General features: G+C 43.3%; 1 protein-coding gene across 4 annotated transcripts in view; it reads left to right on the forward strand.

Annotated features, from left to right (window-relative positions):
- Positions 1–4333: 4333 nt before the first annotated feature.
- Positions 4334–27940, forward strand: part of GRIP1 (glutamate receptor interacting protein 1) — a 702730-nt gene continuing 679123 nt past the window's right edge. For all 4 annotated transcript variants that reach the window (XM_032645739.1, XM_032645736.1, XM_032645737.1 and 1 more), the window contains exon 1: positions 4334–4450. In XM_032645739.1, the coding sequence (XP_032501630.1) occupies positions 4393–4450 (58 nt within the window). In that variant the 5' untranslated portion in view covers positions 4334–4392. The remainder of the gene's footprint in view (positions 4451–27940) is intronic.

Consider the following 27940-nt stretch of genomic DNA (forward strand, 5'->3'; position numbering starts at 1 on the left):
CATTTAAAAATACACTCTAGGGAATTCCCTGGTGGTCCAGTGGTTAGGGACTTGGCACTTTCACTGCCAAGCCCCCAGGTTCAATCCCTGGTCAGGGAATTAAGATCCCACAAGCTGTGTGGCATAGGCAATAAATAAATAAATACACTCTAATATTTTTCTTAGATGAACTTTCATTTGGCTTTCACACATGCCTTACTTAAATTACTCATGTTAGAGCTGCTGCTTCTCCCATGTTTCCCCTTTCCCCAGTAATGTTCTTCTAACTGAAGATTTTAAAATAAAGCCCACGTGGATTCATTCTGTTTGCTTTCTGCTCCCTTTATTTTTTCCTTAAGAAGATAAACTATCCAAGGAAGCTTCCTCTTGCATTTTAAATTTTCAAAGAGGGTTTTGCAGCTAAAAGTGAGTTAACAACACCTAAAAGAATCCTTGGGTACCCACTAGGAGTGCATATTAGGTGTTAAAAGAGTTTTCAAATTCACTGCATGCAATAGAAAAGAAGTGCTGGGTTTTGGTAGCAGTATTGAAACTTCCAGGTGGCTGTTCAGTATGCAGTGTGGGTGCTCGTAAAAGTCAATGCACGATTAAAAACATATATTGTGGATGTTTTCAGGCCCTGGAGCCAATCCAAAATAACAGCTGGGATCTTACATCTCCTGGGGAACTCCTCAAACTTATGAAATTCAGTCCCAAGCAGTCATAACACTCTGTTAGAGTGAAAGGCCCTGTGAGCAGGAGACTGGAAGCTTAATTGTTGGCACAGAGGAAATGGAAGGGCAGCTACGGACTCTATCACACACATTTCCAAATTCTTTAATGAACTGAGTGCATCCACATAAGCTTGAAAAGGTGATCAAGCAGTCACATTAAAGCCTTTGGTTTACAGGTTGTTGTTGTTGTTTTTTTTTTTCTTGCGGTACACGGGCCTCTCACTGTTGTGGCCTCTCCCGTTGCGGAGCACAGGCTCCAGACGCGCAGGCTCAGCGGCCATGGCTCACGGGCCCAGCCGCTCTGCGGCATGTGAGATCTTCTGGCACCGGGGCACGAACCCGCGTCCCCTGCATTGGCAGGCGGACTCTCAACCACTAGCACCACCAGGGAAGCCGGACTTACAGGGTTTTTTCCCCCTTTTCTACCAGGTGAGAGAGGCACTAGTAGTAAGAAAACATGTCTCTTCTTCACTGTATTTTGAAAATTGTAAATAGAAAAGTAGATCAAGCGAGGCCACGTTTAGGAGTGTCCTGTGCCATGTGCAGTCAACTGTGTACCTGTCAAAGTAAAACAATTGATTTAAATTAAGCTTTGAATTCTGTAAATGCAGACTGCAAAGCCACTCAAAGTGCACAAATACCTTGGAAGAATTTGTATTCAGAAAAGGAGCATAAATTCTTAAGTGAGCAGATGTTTAGAAACAGACATTGCAATTGTAGTTGCAGTTGTAATCTTTAAAGAACATTGATTTTCAAATTCAGTAAAGGAAAAAATAATATGTCTTATATCCTACCCCAATAGCACTATAATTTCCTTGGTTTTAAAATAGGTTTTTAGATATGATGCTTCGAATATGAGATGGCTTTGGACAATGGAACCAGATATATCAGACTGAATTTTAAATGATTTAGTTCTTTTTTTGGTTTGATAATATCAAGTGGTGATCTCACAGTGTTAGGGCCTATTTCCCTTAGATAATATGCTAGGGGTAGCCCTAGTGAGGTTAAATACCATCATCATCAACCACCACTGACTGAGAGCTTACTGTCCCTGGCTCCAGAGATGGAAAGAGATAAGCCCTATTTCCCCCTGACAGAGCTTAGAGCCCAACTGATGACTTAGATGTACATACAAAGAAGAAACAAGGCATTGGATATTGTTGAACAAGGGTTTAGACAGTAAGTACTTTGAGGTTGGGGAAGATATGAATCCCTTCTTAAGAGTTTCTTTACCAGTCTCAGTTGTATAATCTGTAAAATAATATTTGACCATAACACACAGCAGAATGTATTAATTTAATCTTCCACTACTAAACATCAACTTCTTTCTTGTATCTCTAACTTTTAGCCCAGAGTCTAACACATAGTAGGAATTCTGTCTACCCTAGCTAAAATACTATCATTTTAACAGTTGTGAGCTGCAACTCCCTAGCAACTGTAATCTGTCACTCATCTTGGCAGGATAACTGCACCACTGATGCAATGTAACTATAAGAGTATGGTTTAGTCCCTACCTTAGTGTGTAGGCTTGTTAGAACAACCACATACATAATATGCTATATAAGATGCTATTAAAACAAAAAGCAAGCACGCCAATGCTGCAGTCATTTCTATGTTGTCAAAACCTAAGTCTTTGCGGTGTACAGGCACCGGCTGTCCTGGTTATGGCTGGGGTTTACCCTGTCCCTTTGGGAGAATCTATGACAAATGCCGTTCTCCACATAAGGCATGGTGGGACTACATCTTGAAACAAGAGCAGGACAAGAGGAAAGTACCCAAGGAGTCTTGTTAATTTTAGGATGGAGAGTGGGTCATTTAAAGGTGACAGGTGCGACATTCATATTGATTTTCTGGATTTTACTTCTCAAAGAGTCTGGAAAGAAGATTTGAGCAGCTCAGATGGGATTTCTACTGATAACCCCCGGGATGGTTTGACTCTGCCCTTCCTTTAGCCCTTCAATTCCTTTACTCATTGAGGTTCCTGGGCCCGGGCCTCTCCTTTGTTTAGGAGAGACAGCCACTTGTATTTGGCAGCTCGGCAGCTCTGTAATGACAGACAGCCACCCAGCCAAGGGCAGCAGCAGAAGCAAACATCCCAGCCTGATAAGACTGCTTATGCAGTGGCAGGGAAAAAAAGATTCTATCTTCCTGTCTTTTGTAGTTATTACATTCCTCTGGCTGTATTATTACGTTCCAAGGGAAGAGAGAGAGGAGAAGCCTGGCAAGGGCCAATGTCCTCAGTCTGGGAGAGCAAACTGCAGTTCCTTCAGAGGCCAAAATAAACTGCAGGACAGAGAGAGTCATAAGTGGTTGGTCCCTGACAACTACAAACCAGTAGTTATAGCCGCAGGGGCCCCAAATTCCTCAGTCCCCGTCAGACACTCAGGAGGTGAAGACTTAGGCATTATCTAGCTGGGCCCCCAGCGAGGTAACCCCGCAGGAGAGGCAGTTAGTTGCCAAGTGGAAGACTCAGGAGCCCCTCCTAACATTATCCTTTTAAAATCACAAGCATGCGCCCCCAAGTCTGGGCGGAATCTTCCAGACTCTACCGTAAAGCTGCCCTCTCCCCTCAATTCATCCTTCCACCGATATTCTATGAACCTATGACAAGGGGAAGAAGCTAATCATATAAACCTGATCATAAAACCCTTCTTGTACTTGAAGACAACGATTAAATATTCACTGAGCCAAGGTCTCCCGGCTTCACTGAAAACAAAAGAGGTTCTCTACTCACGCCCTTCCCACCCGAGCAGAAAACGTATTCCCGGCCCCGGCTGGCGAGGACCGGCGAAAGTTGCGATTTCTCTCAGCTGAGGGCAAAGTTAGCGACTCCGCAGCTGCAAAGTCTCAGCTAGGGGGAGGGGGCGACAGCCCGGGCCGGGGGGAGAGCGGCAGGAGGAGGGACTAGAGGGAGAGACACTGCCCCCTACTTCAGCAAGGTCGTCGTCCAAGCCGGTGCAGCCGCCGGTGTAGGTTTTGGGAGGGAGGAGCGGCAGCCGCGGCTCGGCGCCAGGATCTGTACCTGGCAGGCCGGCCGCCCGGGGCGCGGAGGGTGTGAGCGCGCGCGCCCCCTTCGTGCCCGCTCAGCCTCGCGCGCGTCTCGGGGGAGGCTCCGCCACCAGGCGCCTGGGGAACCCGCAGCCTCAGTCCTGCCGCCGGCGGAGCTTTGTGCGGCGGTGGCGGCGGCGGCGGCGGCGGCGGCGGCGGCTCCGAGTCCCACCTGCTGGCGGCGGAGAGACAAGGAAGGGGAAGAAGGAGGAGGAGGAGGGGACAGAGGCGGCGGCGCGAGCCCACTCCAGCCGTCCGCGCCCACCTCCCGGGGGCTCCGCAGCCCCTGCTCTAGGCCTGTACGCGCCCCCCGCCCCCGGCCCGGCCAGGCCTCCCGGCCACACGGCCGCCGCCGCGGCTGCAGCCCCTTCTGCCCGGCCCGGCCAGCCCGGCCCGGCCGCAGCCACCCGGAGCCGCCGGCGAGTTTGAGGCGAGCGCGGGGCGCGCGGCGCCGCCTCGATGCGCCCGGGAGACGCCTCGGCGCCCCAGCCCAGCTGAACAGCCCCGAGAGCGCCGCGGCCGGCTCGGGAGGGCGAGTGGGGAGGCGCGGGGAGGCGGGCCAGCCCCGGGAGACGGAGAACCAGCGGGCGAGGAGGAGCGAGCCCGAGAGCGAGCGCAGGGAGCAGACACCATGCCGGGCTGGAAGAAGAATATCCCCATCTGCTTGCAGGCGGAAGAGCAGGAGAGAGGTGAGCGGGGCGACCGGGCGGGGAGGGCCGGGGAGGGGGTCCGGGCCGGGGGCCGCCCCGGAGCCTCCCTCTCCCCGGGCTCCCTCCCGACCTGTCCGCGGCCGACGGGGGAGGGGCGCCGCGCCCTCCGGGGTCGCGGGGGAGTCCGGGTGGCGGCGGCGTGCGAACTCCAGATTTCTTTCTTTTTTGGGGTGGGGGGGGGGGTGGGGGGGGAGAAGGAGCGTGCTGCAGTAGGGAACTTTTAAGTCTGGCAAAGATTTTTTTCTGGAGAGGACGTGGGGGAACTCTAGTTTCTCCAGGGCCCACTTGCACGTGGAGCCCCGGGCGGCCTTCTGCGGGGTGGGTGCTGGGGTGACCGGGCGCCGGGGTGGGGCGGGGGTAGTCCTGCAGTGTTTTAAGTGACTTTTCAAACTTTCCTCCTACCTCCCGTCGTCGCTTTCGCGGTGTCCCCGCCTCGGGCTGGGCTTTGAGGGTGCTGCCACCCAAAGTTGCTGGAGAATCAGCGAGAAGGAGGCGGAGGAAGAGCGTGGGGGAAGGCAAGTGGGCGCTGCCGCAGGTCTCCGGAGGGGGAGGGGAGGAGGGGGTTAGCTGACCCTAGACTGAGGGTCTGGGGCTGAGAGTGCCTCGGAGATGAGTTATGCCCCAGTGTAGTCCTCGCTGTCAAGTTAATACCGCAGGACTGCGGGCTTTTCGTAATTGCTGTCTGTTTCCTTTGTAAAAGGCGGCTCTCGGTGCCAGGTGGCTTGTAGACCTTTTGTGCTTCAGCCTGACAAGTGTACTGGGCACGTTGCCTTTAAGTGACTTGCGGCGAGGAAAGTTGAAGGCCTTTTTTGCACCTCCAAGGCTCGGTTCTGTTGAGGTCATTTCATGGTGTTTGGATTGTGCGGAGGTTGGCCGGGGAGTTCATCTCGGTAACCTGGAGATGATGTACTGAGTGTGCCAGAATTTCCTCTACGGGCCGCACGGGGCCGGGGGGTGTGCGCCGTGGCTCTGCTAGCGTCCAGAGGGCCCCTGCCTGGCAAGGTCCATCAGGGTTTATTCCTCGGCTCCTCCCACCCCGGCCTGCCCTGCTTCGAGGAAAATGCTTTAGAGTTGGAAGGGTTTCAGGACGCTGGGTCCGTATGGGCTGTGCAACCGCCAGGGCCGAGGATGAAGGGTGCTGCGTGGCTGGCGGGGTGAGGAGGCCAGTCTGGTGAGTGGAGTAAGCAGAGTTGTCAGGGGAGCTGAATCCAGCAGAATGATGAGTTGGTACGGAAGGTGGCTTGCTTATTGGGCACGCCAGAAGTTTCAGGTTTTGAAAATAATGCCTACTAGTGAAGAACGAATGTATGATTTTCGGTTTTTCTCTAGGTGGCACAACCTGTCTTTGGTTTATATCCTGTTTAATGACTCAGGGAATTCATCCCTTTTTAACCACTTCCTTATTAGAGATGTGCATTCATTTCCCAGCACACGTTCTGGTGACCGAACTTACGTTCACCCACTCAAAATGCCACCCCTGCTTTAGAAAAACTTCTGCTTTTCCCTTTAGTAGGTCATATCTTAAAAGGTGCAAATAGTAGTACCAATAATTTATAACCAGGTAAAAGCACTAAATGAAAGCCTTCTGTCAAGCGTGGAGTGTCTGTCCTGTCAACTCAGCGTCACAGTGCACTTGGTGTTAAATGTATCCATTTGCTAAAAAACCATTGCAGTGCTGCCTACAAGTTTTATCAGAATGCTGAAATGGGTAGATTTTTGGATCGTGACAAAATGTACTTTTATGTCTTTTAGAAATATATGGTAACTTTGAAAGATGATCGCCTAATCTGCTTGTTGGAGATAAGACTGAATTTCCTCCAGAACATAAAAATCTGAGTCAGAAATTGGGTATTCTGCCTTAACTTCTCCAGTAGGAGAAAACAGGGAACGTTGGTTATTTTGTGTCTCTTTTCACTAAAAAGTTTCTTACTTCTTGCTTATATTAAGTGATGCTTTTTTAATTAGTATTGTTTTTGTTTGGTTGTGGCATTTCTTTTTGAGGTCCTGCTTCATTGGGAATGCACAAATGTGTGTTTTGTTCCTTTTAAAATCTCCTACCTGGTGTTTGTGTTTCAACTGTATGTGTGTGTGTGTGTGTGTGTATATGTATATATGTATACATATATACATATATTTGAATGAACTGATTTTTAATGCATGTGTCAGAGGATACTACTTGAGGTTGTCTTATTGTTTTGGAAGAATTTTATTGTAAAATAATGAGCAGTTTTCTATTTGCATTTGAAATCAGATTGTATTTAGCATTTTTCCTTTTAAGTGATTCAAATAGTGTTGAATTAGGTTCTTGTCAAATATAAACAGAAATATTAAACTATCAGGTTGGTTAGGAAAATAAGGAACATAAAGGGAACAAATACATTTAAAATTTTGTCTGGGGATAACATTGACCAAAAAGCCCATTTATAATATCTTACCATTAAATTCTAAGGTTGGTTGTGCTCATAGAACCATTGTTCTTTCCACATTCCCCCAACCCCAGTTTACATTTAAACATTCTAAAACCCATTATGGAGACTACTCTAGCATACCATGTTTTCATGTAGATTTTATTTAGCTAAATCTCTTTCTGAAACAATGCAAATTTAATACAGGCTGCTAGCTTCTTTAAGGACCATGTATTTGAACAAGTATTTCTAGGCGTTATTCTAGAAAAAAACCCCGCTAATCTCAATTCAAAGATTTAGGGAACCTGCCTTCTTGGTATTGTCACATACAAAGAGAGGTCTGGCCAATCCATATGACTTCATGCCATACCTACACACCATTCGTAACTTGGGTTCACCTTGAATGCCTCTGTCAAGATGATATTGAGTGAACTATTGCTACTGCATGCAGTGCTGAGCAGAGAAACTGTAACATATGAGTTGCTGCAGGAGATGCCGTCATTTCCAAAATGACATGTTAAGATTCACCCATGTACGGTAAAAATTCACCCACGTGCTATTAAAATTCAGGACACATTTCTCTGTCTTCCCCCCGATTTTCTGCCTGAGCTGATAAACCCAATCCATTTAGAAACTGCCTAATACACTTTTGGGTAAATGTTTTAGAAGAAGATAAATGATTCTGAAAACTGTTCTGTTTAATATCCCTTCCAAGCAAATTAAATTAAGCAATTCATTTGTTGTTTTAATCTGCTTATTAGCTGATCGTGTGTAATAAGAATATAGTTGTTAAGGAAAATCTTAGTGTAAAGGGATAGGTGCCTCAGTAATTAATGATGCCTTTCTTTTGCCTTGTAGCTTCCCTTCTGATTTGTGTGGACTTGGTTAGTAAATGTTTGTCTGTGTGGTGTATACATATTCTCCGTGGGAAAATGTATGCATTTTGTATATCTCCCCTCCCTCTTGCCTTTCTGTTCTTATAAGTTTTGGAGGTCTACAAGTGAACTTGAGGACTTCCCATTGGACCCCTGTAGGAATTACTGTGTCTGGGGTTTTGCTTCTGTTTTGTCAGATGAGAGTATTTGGATCTTATTAGATGTAAAGAATTAGTGTTTATAAAATATGTATGAGAAGGCACAGGGGTCTTAAGTAGTGTGCTTTTATTACATCTTTGGTTTGTTTCATTTTCCACATCACAAGGAGATCTGGTGACCCTACCCCGCATAACCTGCTTAATAAAAAGTCCAATTTGAAATTTGAGTCTTGACTGGGGAATGCTGTGGGGAAAAGAGAAGAGATCAAAATGCACAGGCGTTTGCTGTGCGTTGGGCACTGTGTTTGACATTTCCCGAGCATTATTTGGTATAGTCCGTACCACGTGCCAGTAAGGTAGGTATTATTATTTCTCCTGACAGTGGAAGAAAGTGATGCTCAGAGAATGAAAAAATTTGCCTCAAGTTACAAAGCCAAGACTTAGGGCACCCGTTTCTAGACATAATTCGAAAAAGAAATTGTTACTTTTCCTAAGATGAGGTTTTTAGCATTGTATTAACATTATAATGTCTTACGGTTTTTCTTTTGGACAGAATTTTAATAAGCTTCCACCAAATATTTCATTAAGAATTCACGAGAAGAGTTTTGTAGTTACATATCCTGCGGAAAAGCTTCCAAAGTATATTTTGGGCTTTTGAAAAACTGGCTTTGCTAGGTAGATTTATTAACCCTAACTGTAAGGATTGGCATGTCAGCATATTTCTAAGTGGAGTTATTTGATTAAACTTAAAGAGACTTATGTAAATGAATGGCTTTTCCCCCAAGGACTTGAAATATTACATAGTTTTCCTTTTTTTCAGAGTATTTGCCATGAAGGCAAGAATGAACAAGAATTAGGTATTTTCCCTCACTGCGATGAACTAGGAAACTACTATATTGTTAATAGCCACTGTACATTTGCTCTTTTGCCAACTTTTTATTTAATTAAAGCCATCCATCTGAGCTCTCAGCCTGGCTATCTATCAGAAGGCCCAGTGGCCAAAGGGGCATCAGATAATGTTTTTTTCTGCGGCAGCTTTATTGGTTTTTCATGAAGAAAAAAGAAGGATCAACTTAAATTGGTAAAGGATATTGAGAATTGATTATCATGGGTTTTAAAATGGTTACATTAAATGCTGTGTGAAGGCGGGTGGTTTAAGGCATTTAGGATTTGATCCGTTTATTTTCAGTTAAATTACAGTAGTAGTTCAGTAATAAAAATACAAGAATAGTAGTAATACAAAGTAACACATCTAACAGAGAATGCTGTTCAAACACAAGAGCAAAACCTGGGTTTGAATCTATTGTTTTATCTTTTAGGAAAGTTTATTTCTCCTTAAATTCGAAGGTGTCCTGAATATAAATATAAAAATCTATCAGAACAAAATTCCATATTCAAAACATCTATTTATTTAGACAGGTCAGTGGCCAAAGGGTGTTGTCAGTTTCACGGGAAAGTCAACGTTCTTTAAGTACATCTGCTGATTAAAATGCGCCTGATTGAATTTCTTACCGCCTTTTATTTCAACAGTGATTAAACTTTAAGTACTAAATCAGGTGTTGTGTAGAATGTGAAGACAAGGCTAGTGTCCTGGATAGATTCCTTTGCCTCACCCAGCAGAGTGATGGAGGACAAGGTATTTGAAGTCAAACAGCTGTGGGTTTAAAGCCACTTCGGCACCTCTTAGCTCTGTGATCTTTAAACTTTTCAAAGTCCTTGTGTTTTCTTCTTTAAAATGAGGACAAGTAACATCTACCTCATGGGAGAGTAAATGAAATTAAAAAGTGTGGGGGAATTTCTGTCAGTACCTTGTATATAGTTCAAGGCTCAGTAATGGCAACCGGTATTATTTTTACGCTATCTTGATATAGATCTGTAAACTTGACACCTCAAGGCGTCCTGATGATGAAATGATAAGTTTTTATTCTTTAAATAAGTTTTTATCCTTTAAAAACTTCATAAACCAGTAAAAAAGAAAGTCCAGTGTTTTGTGAAAAGCTGTGTTGAAACACAGAGCCTTATGAGGCCAAGGTCTTTGATATATTCTGGTCTGACCCTCTCATGAAGAAGAAGAAACTCCAGTATAGGGGGAAATGTGCCCAAGGCCACATTTCATACATTTAGTAAACAGTTATTGACAACTAACTGACACTTGGGTGCTGGGGATGAGCAAATCATCATTCCCATTGTCAAGGAGATTATTATTCATAGTTACAGAGTCATGGATATGATAACCTCTCTCCTCCTGTACAGGTTAGCTCTGGGGGAGCAGAGAAGAGGGGTTGAATGTGCCGAGGGCAGGTGGGAAGAGGGAAGCTTCTGAGGATGCTCTCAAAGGAGGTGACACAGAGGAAGTGTTAAAGGACTTGAAGGAAGGGGAGGAGTTCAGAAGGTTGGGAGGGGATGTGAGGACAGATATTTCAGGCAGGGGGCATGGTGTGTTCCAAAGCATTATGGAATAAAATATTTTAAGAACCACTACTGGTTTCTTAAGGGGCTGAAGCATAGAGTATGAATATGCATATGGACTGTCGAATAAGAATACGTCTTTCCCCAAGTGGTGGGGAGACTGGGTGGGAGAAGATGAGACCACCTTTGGAAGGACTTTGTATGCCAGGTGGCAGAGTTCAAATTGTATCCAGCAGGTTATGAGAGTTAATTGAAGGATTTCCAACAGAGGAGTGAAGGGATCAGATTTATGTCTTAGAAAGGTCATCTCGGTAGCAAGGAGGGAAGATTAGAAAAAGAAGGGACTGGGCTTCCCTGGTGGCGCAGTGGTTGAGAGTCCGCCTGCTGATGCAGGGGACACCGGTTCGTGCCCTGGTCCGGGAGGATCTCACATGCCGCGGAGCGGCTGGGCCCGTGAGCCATGGCCGCTGAGCCTGCGGGTCTGGAGCCTGTGCTCTGTAACGGGAGAGGCCACAGCAGTGAGAGGCCTGCGTACCGCAAAAAAAGAGAAAAAGAAAAAGAAGGGACTGGAAAGGTGGGAATCAGGTAGGAGTCTACTGCCCTGTTGCAGGCCATGCAGAGATGTACCGGAGGAGGACTTGGTGAGCAGGTGAACGTAGGAAATGTGGAGGGCGTAAGTCTCTGGTGAAGATACTGATTAGATTTACAGCTGTGGCTTGAGACCCAGTACCTTGATACAAAGCCTGGTATTCTTTCCACTACATGTTGCCTTTCTTTACTCCCCCCTCCCCAATCTATGTAGGGGAAAAATGTAAACATAGTCTGGTAGAATAATGTAAAAATAGACCACCACCAAAGTGATTGGGTACCAGGCTGGGTCATGATGATAGCTTAGTATGCCCTAGTTTTTTCTTTTAATTATATAAAATTCATATACTATCTAATCTTAAAGAAAAAATAATTATCCTGTACACTTATATACGAATACTAATCTGGAACTTAAAGTGTTTTTTTTTTTAATGGAAAAAGAGAAAAGTGGTAGTTATTATCTTAGAGAAATGTCTTCCCCTACTAACAGAATTGGGTGGGGTTTTAAAAAATTATTTTCTGAAAACAACTAAATTCTCTATGAATAAAGTTTAAAAATAATTCTTACATTGGACTCAAAATTCAAAAAGTGGGTTAAAGTCCTCCCTTGGCCATGTTCTTGATTAGCTGGTCTAGGCACAGCCTGCCCGTCTGAACCTCCATTTGCTCATCTGAAAGTAGAGATGATTCTTGTCATACAGGCCTCCTAAAGTTGTTATCGGGTGAAAGCTATTATTGCTACGTGGTTACATTATGAAGGGAAGAAGTGGTTGAAAGACTGAGATTTTTTTTTTTTTTTTTTTTTTTTTTGTGGTACGTGGGCCTCTCACTGTTGTGGCCTCTCCCATTGCGGAACACAGGCTCCGGATGCGCAGGCTCAGCGGCCATGGCTTACGGGCTCAGCCGCTCCGCGGCATGTGGGATCCTCCCAGACCGGGGCACGAACCCGCATCCCCTGCAGTGGCAGGCGGACTCTCAACCACTGCGCCACCAGGGAAGCCCAAGACTGGGATTCTTAAAGCACATCTATTAGCTGACCATTTCTGGATGGAGGCGTTATTGCATAACTTCTGTTTCATAAACTGGAAGCTTTCATTAAAGAATCTTAATTCTTAGTTTTCCAAAATGAAGTTCAAATATGAGAGTCCCCCTTAGGCTCCCATTGATAACAAAATAACTCAAGTGATGTAACTAAATTACAACATATACACACAGGCTGCACAATTCTTGGAAGCAGCCTCTTTCCCCACTGGGCTTGGAAGCATCCCGCTCAGATGCTGAGTGGGCCTTGCTACCTCTCCCTCTTCAGTTTCTGCTGCTCTCCAGCCTAGGCTTCTGACCTCAACGCAAACCCCAAGACACCGTTACTCCTCAAATTGAAATCATGTATGGAACCTTTTTAAGGAAGAAAAAATTCTTGCAGACCTCCACGGCTGACTTTATTTCTGTTATGTTACTTAAATATGTACCAACGTAAAACTAGGTGTAAACTCCTGATGCTTACAGGTCTCCTACAACCACAGAACCAAAACAGGGTTTACAAGTGAAATGTAAACAAAACTACCCCCAAAATCAATAACTTCCAAGTGAACAGCATCCACTTCATGCGACTTGATACTGTTTGCCTGAAACAGACTTCCCTTTTGTGTTATGAATATGGTGCTTGCTGCCGTGGAAAGCAGTTGAACGACTTTCACTTTTTCCCTAGTTGAACTCCCATGGAACGTCGGTCTCAACAGTCTGATGTCACCTGGTCTTTCCGGGGCACGAACATGTCACTTGCTTGTGAAGTTCTCTTTTCTCATTGGTTTGTTTTGCACCATTGTGATCCTAAATACAAACCCCAGTATTGGTGATGCAGTTGGTGGTAGTATTAGGCTGATCTGCACTAGTACTTCTGAGACTACTTGTGGTGAAGGGCTGTTTTTCCCCCAGTCTGATATGTGGTCCTATAGTGACTGCGCCATGTGAAACTTCCCACGTGAGTTCTGACCACACCTGCACTTGTCTATGTCCTCTTCAGTGAGATGAGCCCATTCATCACGGACTTAGATGTTGGGGCAATGCCAGACTGCTGCAGGAATTTCTAAACATCTACCCTCATTTTCAGTATTTATCTAGCCATGGATGGGTAATAAGCAGTTTTCTAACTGGCACTGTCCGTAGACCACACTTTGGATAGTACTGGTTTAGAGTATGTTTATGTAGCTAGTGTTGGGAAGCAGAGTTCAGAAGGATGGGTGTATGTGTGTGTGAAAATGGACACACTACTATTAAAATGAAACGTAATTTATTTTCTATAGCTGCTTTCACTTTGCCTTCAAGATCCCATTCCCACTGAAAACACCTGATCTTGTCCATTAAGAGCACGTTAGTTTCCTGTTTAAAGACTCTTCGGTTGTTTCATTTCTCAAGGGTTTCCCCTTCCCTCATTCCCAAGATGGCGTTCGGGTGAACGGGAAAGCTCTGTATCCTCATGGCCCTGGGTGAAGGGCATTTTATTCATTGTGTGACCCTCACTGCGTCCACTGCTTTGGAGTTGGCATGCTTGGTGACTGTGAGTCGTGCCCTGGTATCCACTGAAATGTGACTGTTCCCATTTGGTCTTTGAATGTCATCCTGGCAGCTGATTTGGGCTTCCTGGATCTTGCCATTAAGTCTGGTTGTAACATCCAGCCTGTGACCTTTTTGTCAAACCCCAGGCCTTATCTAGGTTCCAGTCCTGTGAACATGTCTATATCCCTCCTGGGAGCCAGAGAACACAACAATTTCCCCTGAATCATTATGGAGTTTGTGGGATCTTGGGAGGTGCCAACATCCCTACCTGTCTTATGCCACCTTCTGCATATATTGCCACTGTATTGTTCCAGTGCTACCTTAAATTCTGCCTATGCCCAGTAAGGGACCTTTATGCTAGCAAGACGGATCATTGATCAGAATGTTTACTAATGTCCTGAAAACCAAACAGGTGTTAGTTTTTCTCTCCTTTTATACTTGTCACGAGTCTTGAATCCTTGCAGGGTATTGGATACTTACATCTGATCTTTTGTCCCTCTCTTCTTTTTTTTTTCTTTTTTCTCTGCTGTCCCAGATATCTGGAGTGGCTTAAATGACTTGAAAACTTAAAACTGGAAGGTACAGGAGTCAGCAGGGTGAATAAATAATAAGGGAGAAGAGTCCAATAGGCCATCATTAGGTGGACACTGTCCCTAAGATCTGAATGTCAGGGAAAAAAGATATAGAGAAGAACTGTCTAACAGCCCAGAGATAATGTAGCTTGAGGCTGGCAAGTAATTTTGACCAATACCTTCTCTCGGCCTACCTTGTACACACACCTTTCTCACTTAATAGTTTTATTAGAAATCTGCCCTTTGTATTTCATCAGCAAACGTGTGAACTTGAGAACTGACATATTTCTTTTCATGGTCGTGTAATTGCAATGTGCATTTTCTGTTATTCATGTATTTTAAAGGTTTACTTTGTATTTAGAATAAAGATCTTTAGAAGAGATCAAGACTTTTTGTATGAATTGATGTTAGAATTAATAAATATATTTTTTATTGGTGAAGTGTTCATTTCTTTTGCTTTCACAGTTGTTGAATATAGCAGACTATATGAAAATTTGATAGTTTGACAGCATAAGTTACTAGAGTTTATATCTTTTTTAGGTACAGTTCATCATTTGAGAAAAAGTTAATGAATGTAGCTTTTACCTGTTAGCACATTAAAAATAACAGCAAAACAGTGGAAAATGATGTAGGTGAACATTCAGATAATAATCTAGTAGATATTTATTTGTTCATGTATTCTGGTAAATAATCTGAGAATAGCTTTCCTTCTTGATACCTTCTGATGTCAAGTGTTTCTCCTGTTATCAATATTCAGAATTTCCATTGAAAAAGTGCACTAATATCCTCAACTTAGTTAGTCATAAGGATTTCTACCTTGCCCTCTTCTGAAGTGTCAGGATTGTTGATTAAAAGAGAGTGGCGGGGGCTTCCCTGGTGGCGCAGTGGTTGAGAGTTTGCCTGCTGATGCAGGGGACGCGGGTTCGTGCCCCGGTCCGGGAAGATCCCACATGCCGTGGAGCGGCTGGGACCGTGAGCCATGGCTGCTGAGCCTGTGCGTCCAGGGCCTGTGCTCCGCAGCGGGAGAGGCCACGGCAGTGAGAGGCCCGCGTACCGGAAAAAAAAAAAAGAGAGAGTGGCATTTAAAATTAGATTTTTCAGATGAATTCAAGTGTTTCTTTTTAAATATGTAATTTTCTAGTATGTGCAGAGCACATTTTCGTTAAATGTGAACCTTGAACAAGGGAATATAAATTTAGTTTCTCTATTACTATTTCACTTCCCCCCCTATACTTTTAGTTAAGAGAATGACAGTTTGCCAGGCTAGAATCAGATACCCGTAGTGCTGCATTTACTAAGAAATAAGAAAGCACCTCATCTGGCTTTCTAGTGAATTTGAATGCAGATATACACACACACACACACATACATACACACATACATAAATACATATATGTTACCCTACACCAAAGAGTAGCCCTAGTTTTCCTCGCCAGCAGTCATCTAAAATTATCAAGTGTGGTCTGGGCTTTGCATTCCATGACTGCATTGACTCAGAATCCTACCCTCTCAGCCTCTGCTGCTCATGCTGAAAGCAGGGAGGGCAGTGTATTAGTCTGCTTGTGCTGCCATAACAAATACCCCAGGCTGGGAGTCTTAACAACAGAAATGTATTTCCTTACAGTTCTGGTGGCTAGAAGTCCTTGATTAGTGTGTCAGCAAGGCCAGTTTCTGGTGAAGTGCTCTTCTTGGGTTGCCAGTGGCTGCCTCCTGTCTGTGTGTGCTCACACGGCCTTCCCTTGGAGCATGCACGAGGTTGGGGGGTGGGGTGGAGAGAGTTCTCTACTCTTTCTTCTTTTAAGGACACTAATCCTGTGGATCAGGCCCCACTCTTACGACCTCATTTAACATTAATTGCTTCCTTGGGAGCCCTGTCTCCAATACAGTCACACTGTGGGTCAGGGGTTTCAACATAGGAAATTTGGCAGGTTGGGAGTGTGGGAGACACAAATATTCAGTCCAGAACGGGCAGGAACAGAAGATTAATCAATGGTTTAGGTAATGTTCCTATAAATTTCATCTTTAAGTGTCTGGAAATGGCTCCTTTTGAACAGAAGGTACATACTCATTGCTTCCCCTGTGCTCTCTCAAGTGGTGGCAGTTTTCTCTCACATACCCTTGGAGGAGGAGTAGAAAGGTCCTCTTTGTCCTTCTTTGCTACTTCCAGACTATTCTTCTCTCCTTCCTAAAAATCCTGAATTTTGAATCTCGTGCCATCAGACACACACAAACCATGGTTCCTCCTTGTTGCAGTCACTTCCTGCAGTCTTTGACCACTTTCACTCCTGGCTCACTATTGTTCCAGCCCTACTTCTGTCATAATCTTGTGATTTCAGTCTTCACATAAACTGTCCCTCTAGTTTTCTTTGTTTCTCAGCCCTGCATCTTCCTCTCTTTCCGTTGTTATGTCTGCCTCATGTCCACACCTTAGACCACCAGTTTTCTCAAAGTGAGTGTTCTTAAGACGCTTTCTGAGGGTCTGTTATTTCCATAACGATACTCAGATGTTATTGCCATTGGAAACTTCATGCATTTATGAGTGCACAGCAGTTTTCAGAGTTACATGACATGTGATGAATATCTTCATTCTGGCAGCTAGTGAAATGTGTACTTGTATATCCTTATGTTTAAAAATTTCCTGTTTAATTTTAATATGGTAAACATGAATAGACCTCACCCACATTACCAAAAACTTTTTGGAACGCTCCCTTACTTATAGGAATGTGGTAAAGCCACCCTGTTTGAGAACTGCTGCCTCAACCTTGTCACTGCCAGTGACTGCTCCCCTCTGGCTCATCTTCGGGTGTCTTGCTCTCCAGTCAGCACCTATCTTTCTAACTCAGTCTCTGTGATCCTGACTCTAATATCCTCAATCCCACGAGGACCTAAAACCCATTGATCTTACTCCCTTTTTACTATTCCACACCCCTCTCACGTCCTCATTTCCCTTCTTTCCAGCCTCAATTCCTTCATATCTCATATAATCAGTCTCTTGGGTGTACTCTTAATTTCCTCTTCCCTCTTCCATGTCATAGGTCTCTTCTAGAAAACCTGGTTAAACTCAACTTTCTACCACCCTAATTTTTGCCTCTGCTGTTTTTTTTTTTTTTTTTTTTTGCGGTACGCGGGCCTCTCACTGTTGTGGCCTCTCCCGTTGCGGAGCACAGGCTCCGGACGCACGCAGGCTCAGCGGCCATGGCTCACGGGCCCAGCCGCTCCGCGGCACGCGGGATCCTCCCAGACCAGGGCACGAACCCGCGCCCCCTGCATCGGCAGGCAGACTCTCAACCACTGTGCCATCAGGGAAGCCCCGCCTCTGCTGTTTAATATGGTTGGAGAAAAACACTCAGCCAAGCTGACTGGTTTCACTTTAATTTCAAGATTGCCACTCTCAAGCGCACTTTTAGTGCTGCTGGGTTACCAAGCTACATTTGCTTGGTCTTCATTCATGCCTCTGCTCTCCTAGATGACCCATACTCCTGCTCTCTCCTCACTCCTCAGATCTTCACTGCCTCTGCTTCCATTCTTACCCTTTGTCAAAGACTTTGCTTCCTATTTCACTTAGGAAGTAGAAGCCATTAGAAGAGAACTTCTGTTTGCATCTGTGCCCGTATATTCTGTCTTCACTCCTGCTACTACGGTTGAACTGTGTGCTTTTATTCAGTGCCAGCCTTCCACTTGTGCATCAGGTCCCATGCCCTTGTGCCCCCTCCAGGACGCGGCTCCAGCATATTCTCTGTCTCTCCGGCATCATTAGTGTCCCTCTCTACTGAATTATTGCCATTCAACCATGATGTTATTTCACCCACTTTAAAAAACAACCCTCTCTTGACGCTTACTCTGTCCAGTTACCACTCCACTTTTCTGCTTCTCTTAAAAGCAAAATCCCTTGAGAAATTTGTCTGTATTCACTCTTTAATATTGAATAGTTCTCCACTTATTCTCTCTTGAACCTAGTCCAATGCAGTGTTTGTGCCCTATTATGTCTCCTTCTACCAAGGTGACCAGTGACCTCCATATTGTTAAGCCTGCTAGCTAATTCTCAGTCCCGTATTACCTGACCAGTCAGAAGCATTTGAGATAATTAACTACTCCCCCCCCCACCCCGGAAGCCTTTATTCACTTGGCCTCTAGACTGTCACATTGTCCTCCTTCCCTTCTCATTCCTACTTGGTCTCTTTTGGTTTATTCCTTAGGTCCCTGATATCTAAGTATTGGAGTGCACCAGGGTTTGGTCTTTGTGCTTCCTCTTCTTTTGTGCTGTCATCTGGTCATCAATACATGATGCTTTCGAAATTTGTGTCTCCAGCTTGGTCCTTTTCCTGAACTCTAGGCTTCCCTGTTCACAGGACTTCCAGCATCTTCATTTGAAGGTCGAACAGGCAAGCAACTTACCGAACATATCCAAACTCAAGCTCCTCGTTCGCTCCCTCAAACCCGCTCCTCTCTAGTGTTCCCCATCGTTGTAAATGGCACATCCCTCTTACCACTTGTTCATGTCAGAGCCCTTGGTATCTTCCAGGGACCCTCTGTTTCTCTCACACTGCACATCCAGTCTGTCAGAAAATCCTGTTGACTCTACCTTCAAAATATTATATATCTCGAATCTGACCATTGTCATCTACCTCTGCCACATCCAACGCAGTTCAAGCCACTATCATCTATATTTATGTGGCTTATTGCATTCTCCTCCGAGCTGGGTTTTCTGTTTGTCCCCTTGTCTTCTGTTCTGACAAATATTTTATGCGGAACACATAGTGATCCTTTTAAAATATCTGAGGTCTGCTCAAAACACTTTAGTGGCTTCCCGTTGTGTCTACCGTAGGCACCCTGGCCTTAGAAACACCCAGTTGGCTTCTGTCTCAACGTCTTTCTTCGCCCTCCCCCCCCCTTTGCCTGTGTGACGCCCTCTCTCACCTTCTTCAAGGCTTGGCGTAAATGTCACTTCCTTAGTGAGGCCTCCCTTCCCAGCTGTACTTGAAATAGTAACCTCCCCAAAACCCCTCCTCTCTCTTCCTTGCTTTCGTTTTTCCCATGGCACCCTAGGACGTGCTATTTCTTTTACTTTTTTATGCGTATGTTGTATAGCCTATTGCTTTTTGTTAATGGAAGCTCCATGAGGGCAGGGATTTTATCTGTTTTCCATCCCCAGCACACAGAAGTATTGGGCTTGCCGTAGGCGCTCAGTAAATCTCTGTTGAGTGAATTGAGGGGCCAAGGCAGTGGTACTAAGAAAGCAAGAGAAATGGTTTTCAGATGACGAAGTAGTTATGTTCCTGTTTACGATTTGCTTTCAGGGTTTGCGTTTGAGCTTTACGCCATCTTGATTCCAGGGGAAGAGGAAACAGGAACAATTTTAGTTCTACTCCTGTATTGTTCCTGGTCTCCCCTTTGGGGTTGAAGAAGAAAGGAGGAAGATGAGTAGAGAGTTTCCCTTCCAGTACTGGCAGTCTGTGGACTGCCCCTTGAAAAGTGCTCTTTAATGTCTTAAAACTATAAATATTTTCTGCTAGAATATACCTCTGTTGATGATACAGTTGGTGTTGTAAAGCAGAAAAATGACCGAGGAGTGTTTTACAGTGAAAATCTTTTTCTTGATGTTCTGAGATATGACTGTTGTGTCAGCAGCTGTGTCGTGGCCTTATTTGTGTCCACGCTGCCTACCATGGTGCAAGGCACTGTGTAGATATTTAATATTTGTGAAATGAATGAATAAATGAGACAAAATGAGTTTGCATTATGAAAAATCATGGTAAGAAAGAAATAAGCCTATCTGCTCCCCTCTATCTAGAGGCAAAAACTACGTACAAGTCAAGAGTAGAGTATATTACTACCTGGTACCAGGACTCATTATTGGATTACATCATGCAATTGCTTTAAGTGAAAAAATAATTTTTATTCTTGTTATATGTGGCATTTGAAGAAGCTGTACCAAGGACAAGGTGTTTTTAAAAAGCAAACCTGAATAGTACACATAGTTCTTTATCTATACTTTTTTTTTCATTGTTGATTCTTAGAAGAGAACTGAAAGCAGTATCTTTCTAACAGCCTCCTTCTGACCCTAGATAAGTCCAGTTGGTTTTACCAAGTGTGTAATAACATGCCAGTAAAATGAAGATTAATATATTTTACCCTAATTTTTCTAAGCCAATTCATTATGCTCTAATGGAATGAAATAAAAAAGGCCTTTAACTGAATAATTTATTATGTCATTTGTTTTTTTGATATGAAACACAGGAAGCAGTACTTGATTTCCTTTCTTATTACTGAAACCAAAGGGCTGGATAGTTACATGGCAGACCTATTAGGGAATGTTTATATGTACTCTTAGGAAAACATTTATAATGTTATTATATAGCATCATTTTTTTTTTTTGGCCGTACCGCGCAGCATGCAGGGTCTTAGTTCCCTGACCAGGGATTGAACCCATGCCGCCTGCAGTGGAAGTACGGACTCTTAACCACTGCACCATTAGGGAAGTCCCTGTATAGCCTCGTTCTTGGTTCTAAGGCAGTGTTTCATATGTACATGCACTCTTAACTAGTACGATATTTTTTCTTTAGATATGGTTGATTGCATGGTAGATAACCTCAAATTTCAGCATAACCATGAATCATACCTAGATTAAGGAAACCGATTTAATGCAATTGTTCCTCCCCACAAAGCACCTCTTTAACAACTAATTTTCCTAGGCTCCTATTACATGTAAACTGTCATTTGCTTGTGTATCAGTGATTCTTTATTCTCACAAGATCCCTACTTTATCTCTTTCTAAATTCCCAAGGTATTTGCTCGGTTTCCCCCCTCATCCCCCAACATTAGACTGTCAGAATAATGATCAATTCTGTTACTTCCCTATGTTTTTTTTGTCATGCCTGGCACAAAAAAGTCTGAGGCGTTCAGTAATCACTTGTTGATTGATTGATCTAAACCCCTTCACCTCCTGTAGACTGTTGAACTTAAGGAAGACTCCCAAATGAATCGAAGGCCCCTCCTGGGTTCCTTGTCATGTCATCTAGATTTGGGATATATGCAGTGGATGAGGAAAGATATTCAGTGATCAAAAGTTTACTTTCTATTATGGGAAAACAATTTAGGCAACTTGACTATACTGCAAGATAATTAAGAGATTTTGGCTTGTAGGGTCAGGATGGAATTTGAATACTAACTCCTACCCTAACTGGCTCTTTGGCCTTCGACAAATTATTTGGCTTCTCCTTTGTTTCCTTTGTAAAAAGAACATAACAACACGTACTCTGCAGGGTTGTAGTAGCTTTTAAGAGTAGCTCTAAAGGTACCTGTCAGTAAAATCTAGAGGAGTATACTAATTACAAGATGATATCAAGATAAGGCCAGGTTTTTGTGTAATTGTGGGTGATGCAGTTACCTGAGGATTGTTTTTCAAGGTGGGTGCCAGGATGTTTGGAGATCCCTGTATCCCGTGAGGAGTAAGGGGGGTCATTCACAAATTTCTGCTGCTAATATAAATATTTGGTAATAGTAACAACTGGTTAAAAGTATTTGAAAAAGTGATTATGAACATAACCTAGAAATTCATCTAGGCTAATTTGCATCAGACTTAAGGGCCTGAAACTCGTTGTTTCAGGATAAAAGGACTGATTTTAAAACCACACGCCTCCATTTATTTCACTGCTGATATGTGGTTCGGTTTGACATCAAGCTCGTGAATCACGATTTCCAGTTCTTTTCCTGTCAGTGACTGCATTTGAAGAATAGCTTTGTTCACTGCAAGGCTTTCAAGACACGTTAAACCAAGACAGTAAACTAAACACACCAAGTAAACTATTATCCTTCAGTGTAGAAAACCTGCAAAGACGTGATGATTTATGAAGATTTTGTTTCAGCACTACAGTTAAATGCTTACAGGCAAATGCAAAGCAATACAGAGCAAAAACAGCAGAGCCACTCTGACAGGGTTGTGACCAAGCTAACCTGGGATCCAGAGAGGATTCTTTTGCCAGCCCAGACCCCTTCTGCCCCTGGAACCCTGCATTATTTACAGCCAAAGGAGCTGCCTGGCTTCTCATTCCACTGATGCCTGGATGTTACCTCTTTGACCCCACTCTGTTCACTGTCTAACCCGGTTCTCAGTCTCCCAGGGGAACCCTGCCTGGGAGAACTTGATTTGTTGTTGACGTCAGCGCTGATGGCCCTTTCCACTTGGTACTCTGTCCCATCACAGTAGATTTAAAGAACGTACTGCCAGGGTCCCAGTCTAAATGCATGCTACGCATCACTGCAGTGAATCAGGAACACGGGGCTGGTTATAATCCAAGCTCTCACACATAACTCCTTTTACCGTAGTGGACAGATCGTCAAGTGGAAAATTTTAAAAAATCCCTGCACAGAGTGCATTGCCCTGCCCCTAGTAAATGAGTGTTGAATAATTAGCCTGGCTCGGAAGCAAATGATTGGTAGCCATAGGGATCCCACTGCATGTTGTAGTCCATCCCAGCTCTTGGTTGGGGTGGTGTGGCTGCCACATCTCTCTGTTCCATCTTCAGCCACACCTGGGTCCCTGCTTCCTGTTCCTGGTTCCTGCCGCGTGATCTTCCAGGATGCTGGTGCTTACTTCTCGCCCAGCCTACCGTGTAACCTAAGTCCTGCCGACATCCTTGAATGCCTCCTGCCTGGTCTGTGCCTCCTCCAGTCGTTGGTCTTTTTCTGTGTCCTAAGTATGTGCTTTGTCCAGGATCTTCCTGAATCCCAGAATACTGATTTTAGTTTTTGCTAGGACCCATCATTTCCCTGGTTCCCTCCTTTCTGTCTGGGTACCCCAGATAAACTCTGAACTCAGTTTCTTCTCTGTCTCCTTTGAAAATGAGTACCTGCAGAGTGTCTCAGAGGTTTATTTATGCAGAAGTTCATTGTGCCTCTGGTATGCGGGTGAGTTGACGAGAAGGGGTAAAGCAATGTGAAGTGGTTGCCAGATTTATTTGATCATAGGATTCTTGCTGTTGGAGCATCTTGAAGGGTAATGTAGTTCAGAGCACACTTAGAGAAATGTTGCCCCATAGACTAGTAGTGATATTTGGGGCTTGAGAATATGTTGAGAGCAGGTGTTATCTCCTCAACAACAGAAGAACACCAGTGCTGTAGAATGTTTGATTTTGAACTTTCTTGATGTTCTCTCTGCAGTGTTGTAGTGTCAGCCTAATTAAGATCTTTCCTCTCAATTCTGATGTTTGGTTACTGAGTTTGCCTTTTCTGACTGCTCTATTCTCTCTGAGGAAAGTCAGCATTTGTCGAGAACCTACTATGTGTCATATGCTGTGCTAGTTGCCGGAAACACAAATAATGAATACGCCTGGCCTGCTCTTGAAAAACAAATTCGAGTGCAAAACAGATATTTTATAAAGGTGGTTCTATATCAAACCAATTATTTTGTTTTTCTTCATTTCAGGCCTCAGACTTTTTTTTAAAAAACAGGTTTTTTTCACTCCAAATAATAAAGGATCCCCTTAGGGTAGAGAAGAAATTTCTGAGCATGTTACAAAAAATAAGAAATAGAATATGTGCATGAAAATTTAATATTTCTGTACACCAAAACCTACCATAAACAAAATTAAAATGCAAACTAGAAAGAACATTTGCAACATAAAAGATAAAAGTTTACTATCCTTGATAAAATAAGCACACAGTAGCTTTTAATAAGTCATTGTTGGATGAATGAGTGAATGAATAAATGAATAAATAAATTCAAAGCAACAAGGACAAAAAGCACCCCAGTAGAAATATGAGAAAGATTGGGACTTCCCTGTGGAGCAGTGGTTAAGAATCTGCTTGCCAATGCAGGGGACACGGGTTTGAGCCCTGGTCCGGGAAGATCCCACATGCTGTGGAGCAACTAAGCCCATGTGCCACAACTACTGAGCCTGTGCTCTAGATCCCGTGCTCTGCAACAAGAGAAGCCACCACAATGAGAAGCCTGGGCACCGCAACGAAGAGTAGCCCCCACTCGCCACAACTAGAGAAAGCCTGCGCACAGCAATGAAGACCCAACGCAGCCAAAACTAAATAAAATAAATTTATAAAAAAAAAGAAATATGAAAAAGATGTGAAGAGTGGCATAGCACAAGTCACGTGTGTGTGCACACACAGAAGTACAAATCCAAATGTACAAGAAAAGCAAAGAGATGGAAATTAAAACAAAATAACTTTTAATCACATCTTCCTTAATTTGATAAATGCTTATTAAACACCTGTTACCACCATGTTGTTAAGTTGCTTTATAAATTGTATTATTTTATTTAAACAACAATCAGTATAAAATATTGTTATCCTCATTTTACTGATGAGCAAAGGGCTTAAAGAAACTGTCTTTTTTTAAAAAAATTTATTAAAAAAATTTTTTTGGCTGCGTTGGGTCTTCATTGCTGCATGCGGGCTTTCTCTGGTTGTGGCGAGCGGGGGCTACTCTTCGTTGCGGTGCGTGGGCTTCTCATTGCAGTGGCTTCTCTTGTTGTGGAGCACAGGCTCTAGGTGCATGGGCTTCAGTAGTTGTGGCACGTTGGCTCAGTAGTTGTGACACATGGGCTCAGTAGTTGTGGCTCGCGGGCTCTAGAGCACAGGCTCAGTAGTTGTGGTGCACGGGCTTAGTTGCTCCGCGGCATGTGGGATCTTCCTGACCCAGGGCTCGAACCTGTGTCCCCTGCATTGGCAGGCGGATTCTTAACCACTGTGCCGCCAGGGATCCCCAAGAAACTAAGTCTTTTAATTAGGATTTTGGAGGCAACATTTGAACTCATAGCTGTATGCCTTTAAAGTCCATGCTCTTATCTACCATAGTGTTCTGTTAGCATTAAAAATACCATGAAGGGCATTTGATGATATGGCAAGCTGTTTATGAAATAGAGTTAAGTAAAAAAACAATTGCAAAACAGTATGCACACATGATCCCACATATGTTCTTTTAAAAATGGTATAGCGTAGAGCAAAATTTGGAAAGATATATACTAAAGTGTAAACAGTGCTTATCTGTGACTTTTATTTTCTTTACCTATACTTTCTAATTTTTCTACAATGTATATATATGTGTTAAAAGCAACAATGTTTTAAAAATTTTTATCAAATTTGGGTGTGTGTGTGTCCCTGTGTGAACATGACAATGTTTTGAAGTTTATATAGAGATTTAACAGAGCCAACTTTTGCCCAAAAGGAGGTGAAAGAGGAAACACCCAGGGAATAGAAGAATATGGCTACTGGTGCAAGGAATTCAGAGTGACTGAGTAAATTGCTACATGATATGGCTAGACAGCTCAGAGAACAGGAAATACAAATGTTTAATACATATTTGGAGAAATAGTCAATATAGGTAATTAAAGACCTACAAGTAAAACTACCACGAGATAACTTTTTATCTGTTAGAGCAGGAAAGCTTTTTCAAAAAGAGTGCTGAAATAGATACTCTAAAGGTACTGCTTTGGAGAAAGCAATCTGATGATTGGTATCAGAAGTCTTAAAATTGTTTATACAAGACTTGGCCCAGTAATTCAACTTCTGGATTTGATCCCAAGTAAATAATCCTAAACCCTGAAAAGTCTTTATGCAAAAAGATACATGGCATTACCCATAATAGTGAAAGATTGAGAACAGCCTAAATGTGCAGAACTGTGGTCATGGGGTAATAAATGATAGGGTAAATCACTTGATGATTAATTTATCCTACAAATATCCAGCCACTGCTTCAGTGCTGAGGACACAGCAGTGGACAAAACCTTTTCTCCAAATGATTTTTAAAAAGAGGATTTCCATACCATGGGAAATGCAGACTTTTTAAATGTTGGGTATAAAAAGTAAGATATTAAATTGTAAATATATTCACCTCAATTGTGTAAAAAAAATACCCAACAAAACAGAAAAAAGCTTAAAAGGAAGTGCATGAAAATATTAACAGTTATCTTGCAGTTGGATGGTGGATTGTTTTCCTTTATATTTTTCACTATGTCCCAAATTTTCTACAATAAAAATATATTGCTATTTAAGTTAGAAAAATAAACATAAAACTTAATTGCCGTTATTTATTATATGTTTACAATACTCTCTTTAAATAGGAAAATAGGAACTTATGTCCAAGCTATGATGGGAATTTAATAGATTTAATTAAAGCTACCAGAATTCATGATTTTATTGAGCTCCTGAAACATCTTTGGTTTTACTGGTATGTTTAAAAGCCTTTAAGATGCTACTTTCATTAAAACACTTCTGTAGTAAATGGTAATTGTATAGCAAATAGACAAAAACTTACATTCAACAGATCAAAAAGTCCAACACGATGTCAATTTGATTAGGTAAATACAAGTTTAACAGCCTAGTAATTCTTTAGTCTTCTTATTTTGCATGCCATAAAGAGTGCAATAATATGATTAAAATTCTGAAAACGGCTATTTAGGATAATGATGTGTTTTTTCCTTTTCCTCTTTTAAAGTAAGATGAGGGAATTTAAATTTCCACTCAAGCATTATTTCCTATAGTGAAGGATCCCACTACTGTGATTCTAAATAAACTTTAATTATGTTCTATACTTATGCATAAATTTATTTTGTGTAATTGGTTTATGTTTTGAAATGGTTTAGATAGTCCCTTAAGTTTAGGCATTGTTTTTATGCTTTGTGTTTGAAAACTGGGTTTGAATTAAAAATAAAGATATTTTAAATTTAAAGTTATAAAAGAGTTCAATAATGGCTTAAAATGTTGAGCAAAGGTCAGGACATCCTGTATTTTGGTTGTACGAGAATTTATTATGACCTATGTAAATGCACCATAAAATATAAAACTCAGGGCCCAAAATTATTAAAATCAGCCTGAAATTCAGTCGTATTAGTATTAGTCGTAGAGCAAAAAGCCTGGTTAGAGAACTGAAGCAGTGTCAGGAGTCTTGGGTAGACTGGAACCCAGGTGGATTGCATACTTGCCCTTTCATGTGAGATTGCATCATGGAGGGGAGCGCTGAGGACGGAGGTCCTCTGTCTCCACAGTCATTGCTCTCAGCACCATACTGTACACGTTCCTGCCCCTTCCAGTGGGGCAGGAGGTGAAGACTCGTTGGCTTTGACTTGGAGGCTGAACTCACTTGGGAAGCAGAGGTCATTGAAGAGAGCTCAGGTTGCTTTCTTTCCAGATTCATCAGATGATAAAGTGGCTGCTGCCCCTCTGTCTCCATCTTTTCTCTGTGGAGTGCTCTTCTCAGAGAGCTGAGTAAAGACAGGCTCACCACTGGGGTGTGCTTCAGACGCCAAAATGTGTATCCCAGAATTGGGGAAGTTAGTCGTGTGTGTTTCAGGTTCATGTTCCCCTCTAAGGAGTCCACTATTCAGGCCTGGCCAGTGTGTCCAGTCATCCCTGTACTTGGTGCAGGTCTGGTGGCTACGGTGGCAGTGCTGGCGGTGCTGGCATCCCTGGTGCCATCACCAGCATTTGACCGGTGTCGGCGATTGGACAAAGCTCTCGGTTGGTGTGAAGTGTCACATGTGCGAGCGCAGCCTCCAAACAGAGTGGTCTGGACCTGCCTACAGCCAGCGTGGGCATCTTCCTCTCAGTCTTCTATTTAATGGAGCTGCACCTGAGTTGAAACTTGAGGCTAACTCCTTAATGACCTGGGAATTCCATTCGGTCTCACACTGGCTTCCACGGCCCTCTCCTCTCTGTAGAGTTTGGCCTCCCCAGACCCAGACTGTGGGCAAGAGACTCCCTTTCCCCTCAGGAAACTAAAACAAAAGGTCACGGCCTTCATGATGGCCCTTACAGGAAAGCTGCATCCTGTAACAGACATGCTGTGGGGTTGGAAGAGTAACACAGCAGAAAGAACTTTTTCTCAAGTATACAGTGTTTCCTGTTAACTTATTAACAGGGCTCTAAGCAGTAGCAGGATCTGGGTTTTCCTGCT

This window comes from Phocoena sinus, chromosome 10 (assembly GCF_008692025.1).
Source record: "Phocoena sinus isolate mPhoSin1 chromosome 10, mPhoSin1.pri, whole genome shotgun sequence".
Classification (NCBI taxonomy): domain Eukaryota; kingdom Metazoa; phylum Chordata; class Mammalia; order Artiodactyla; family Phocoenidae; genus Phocoena; species Phocoena sinus.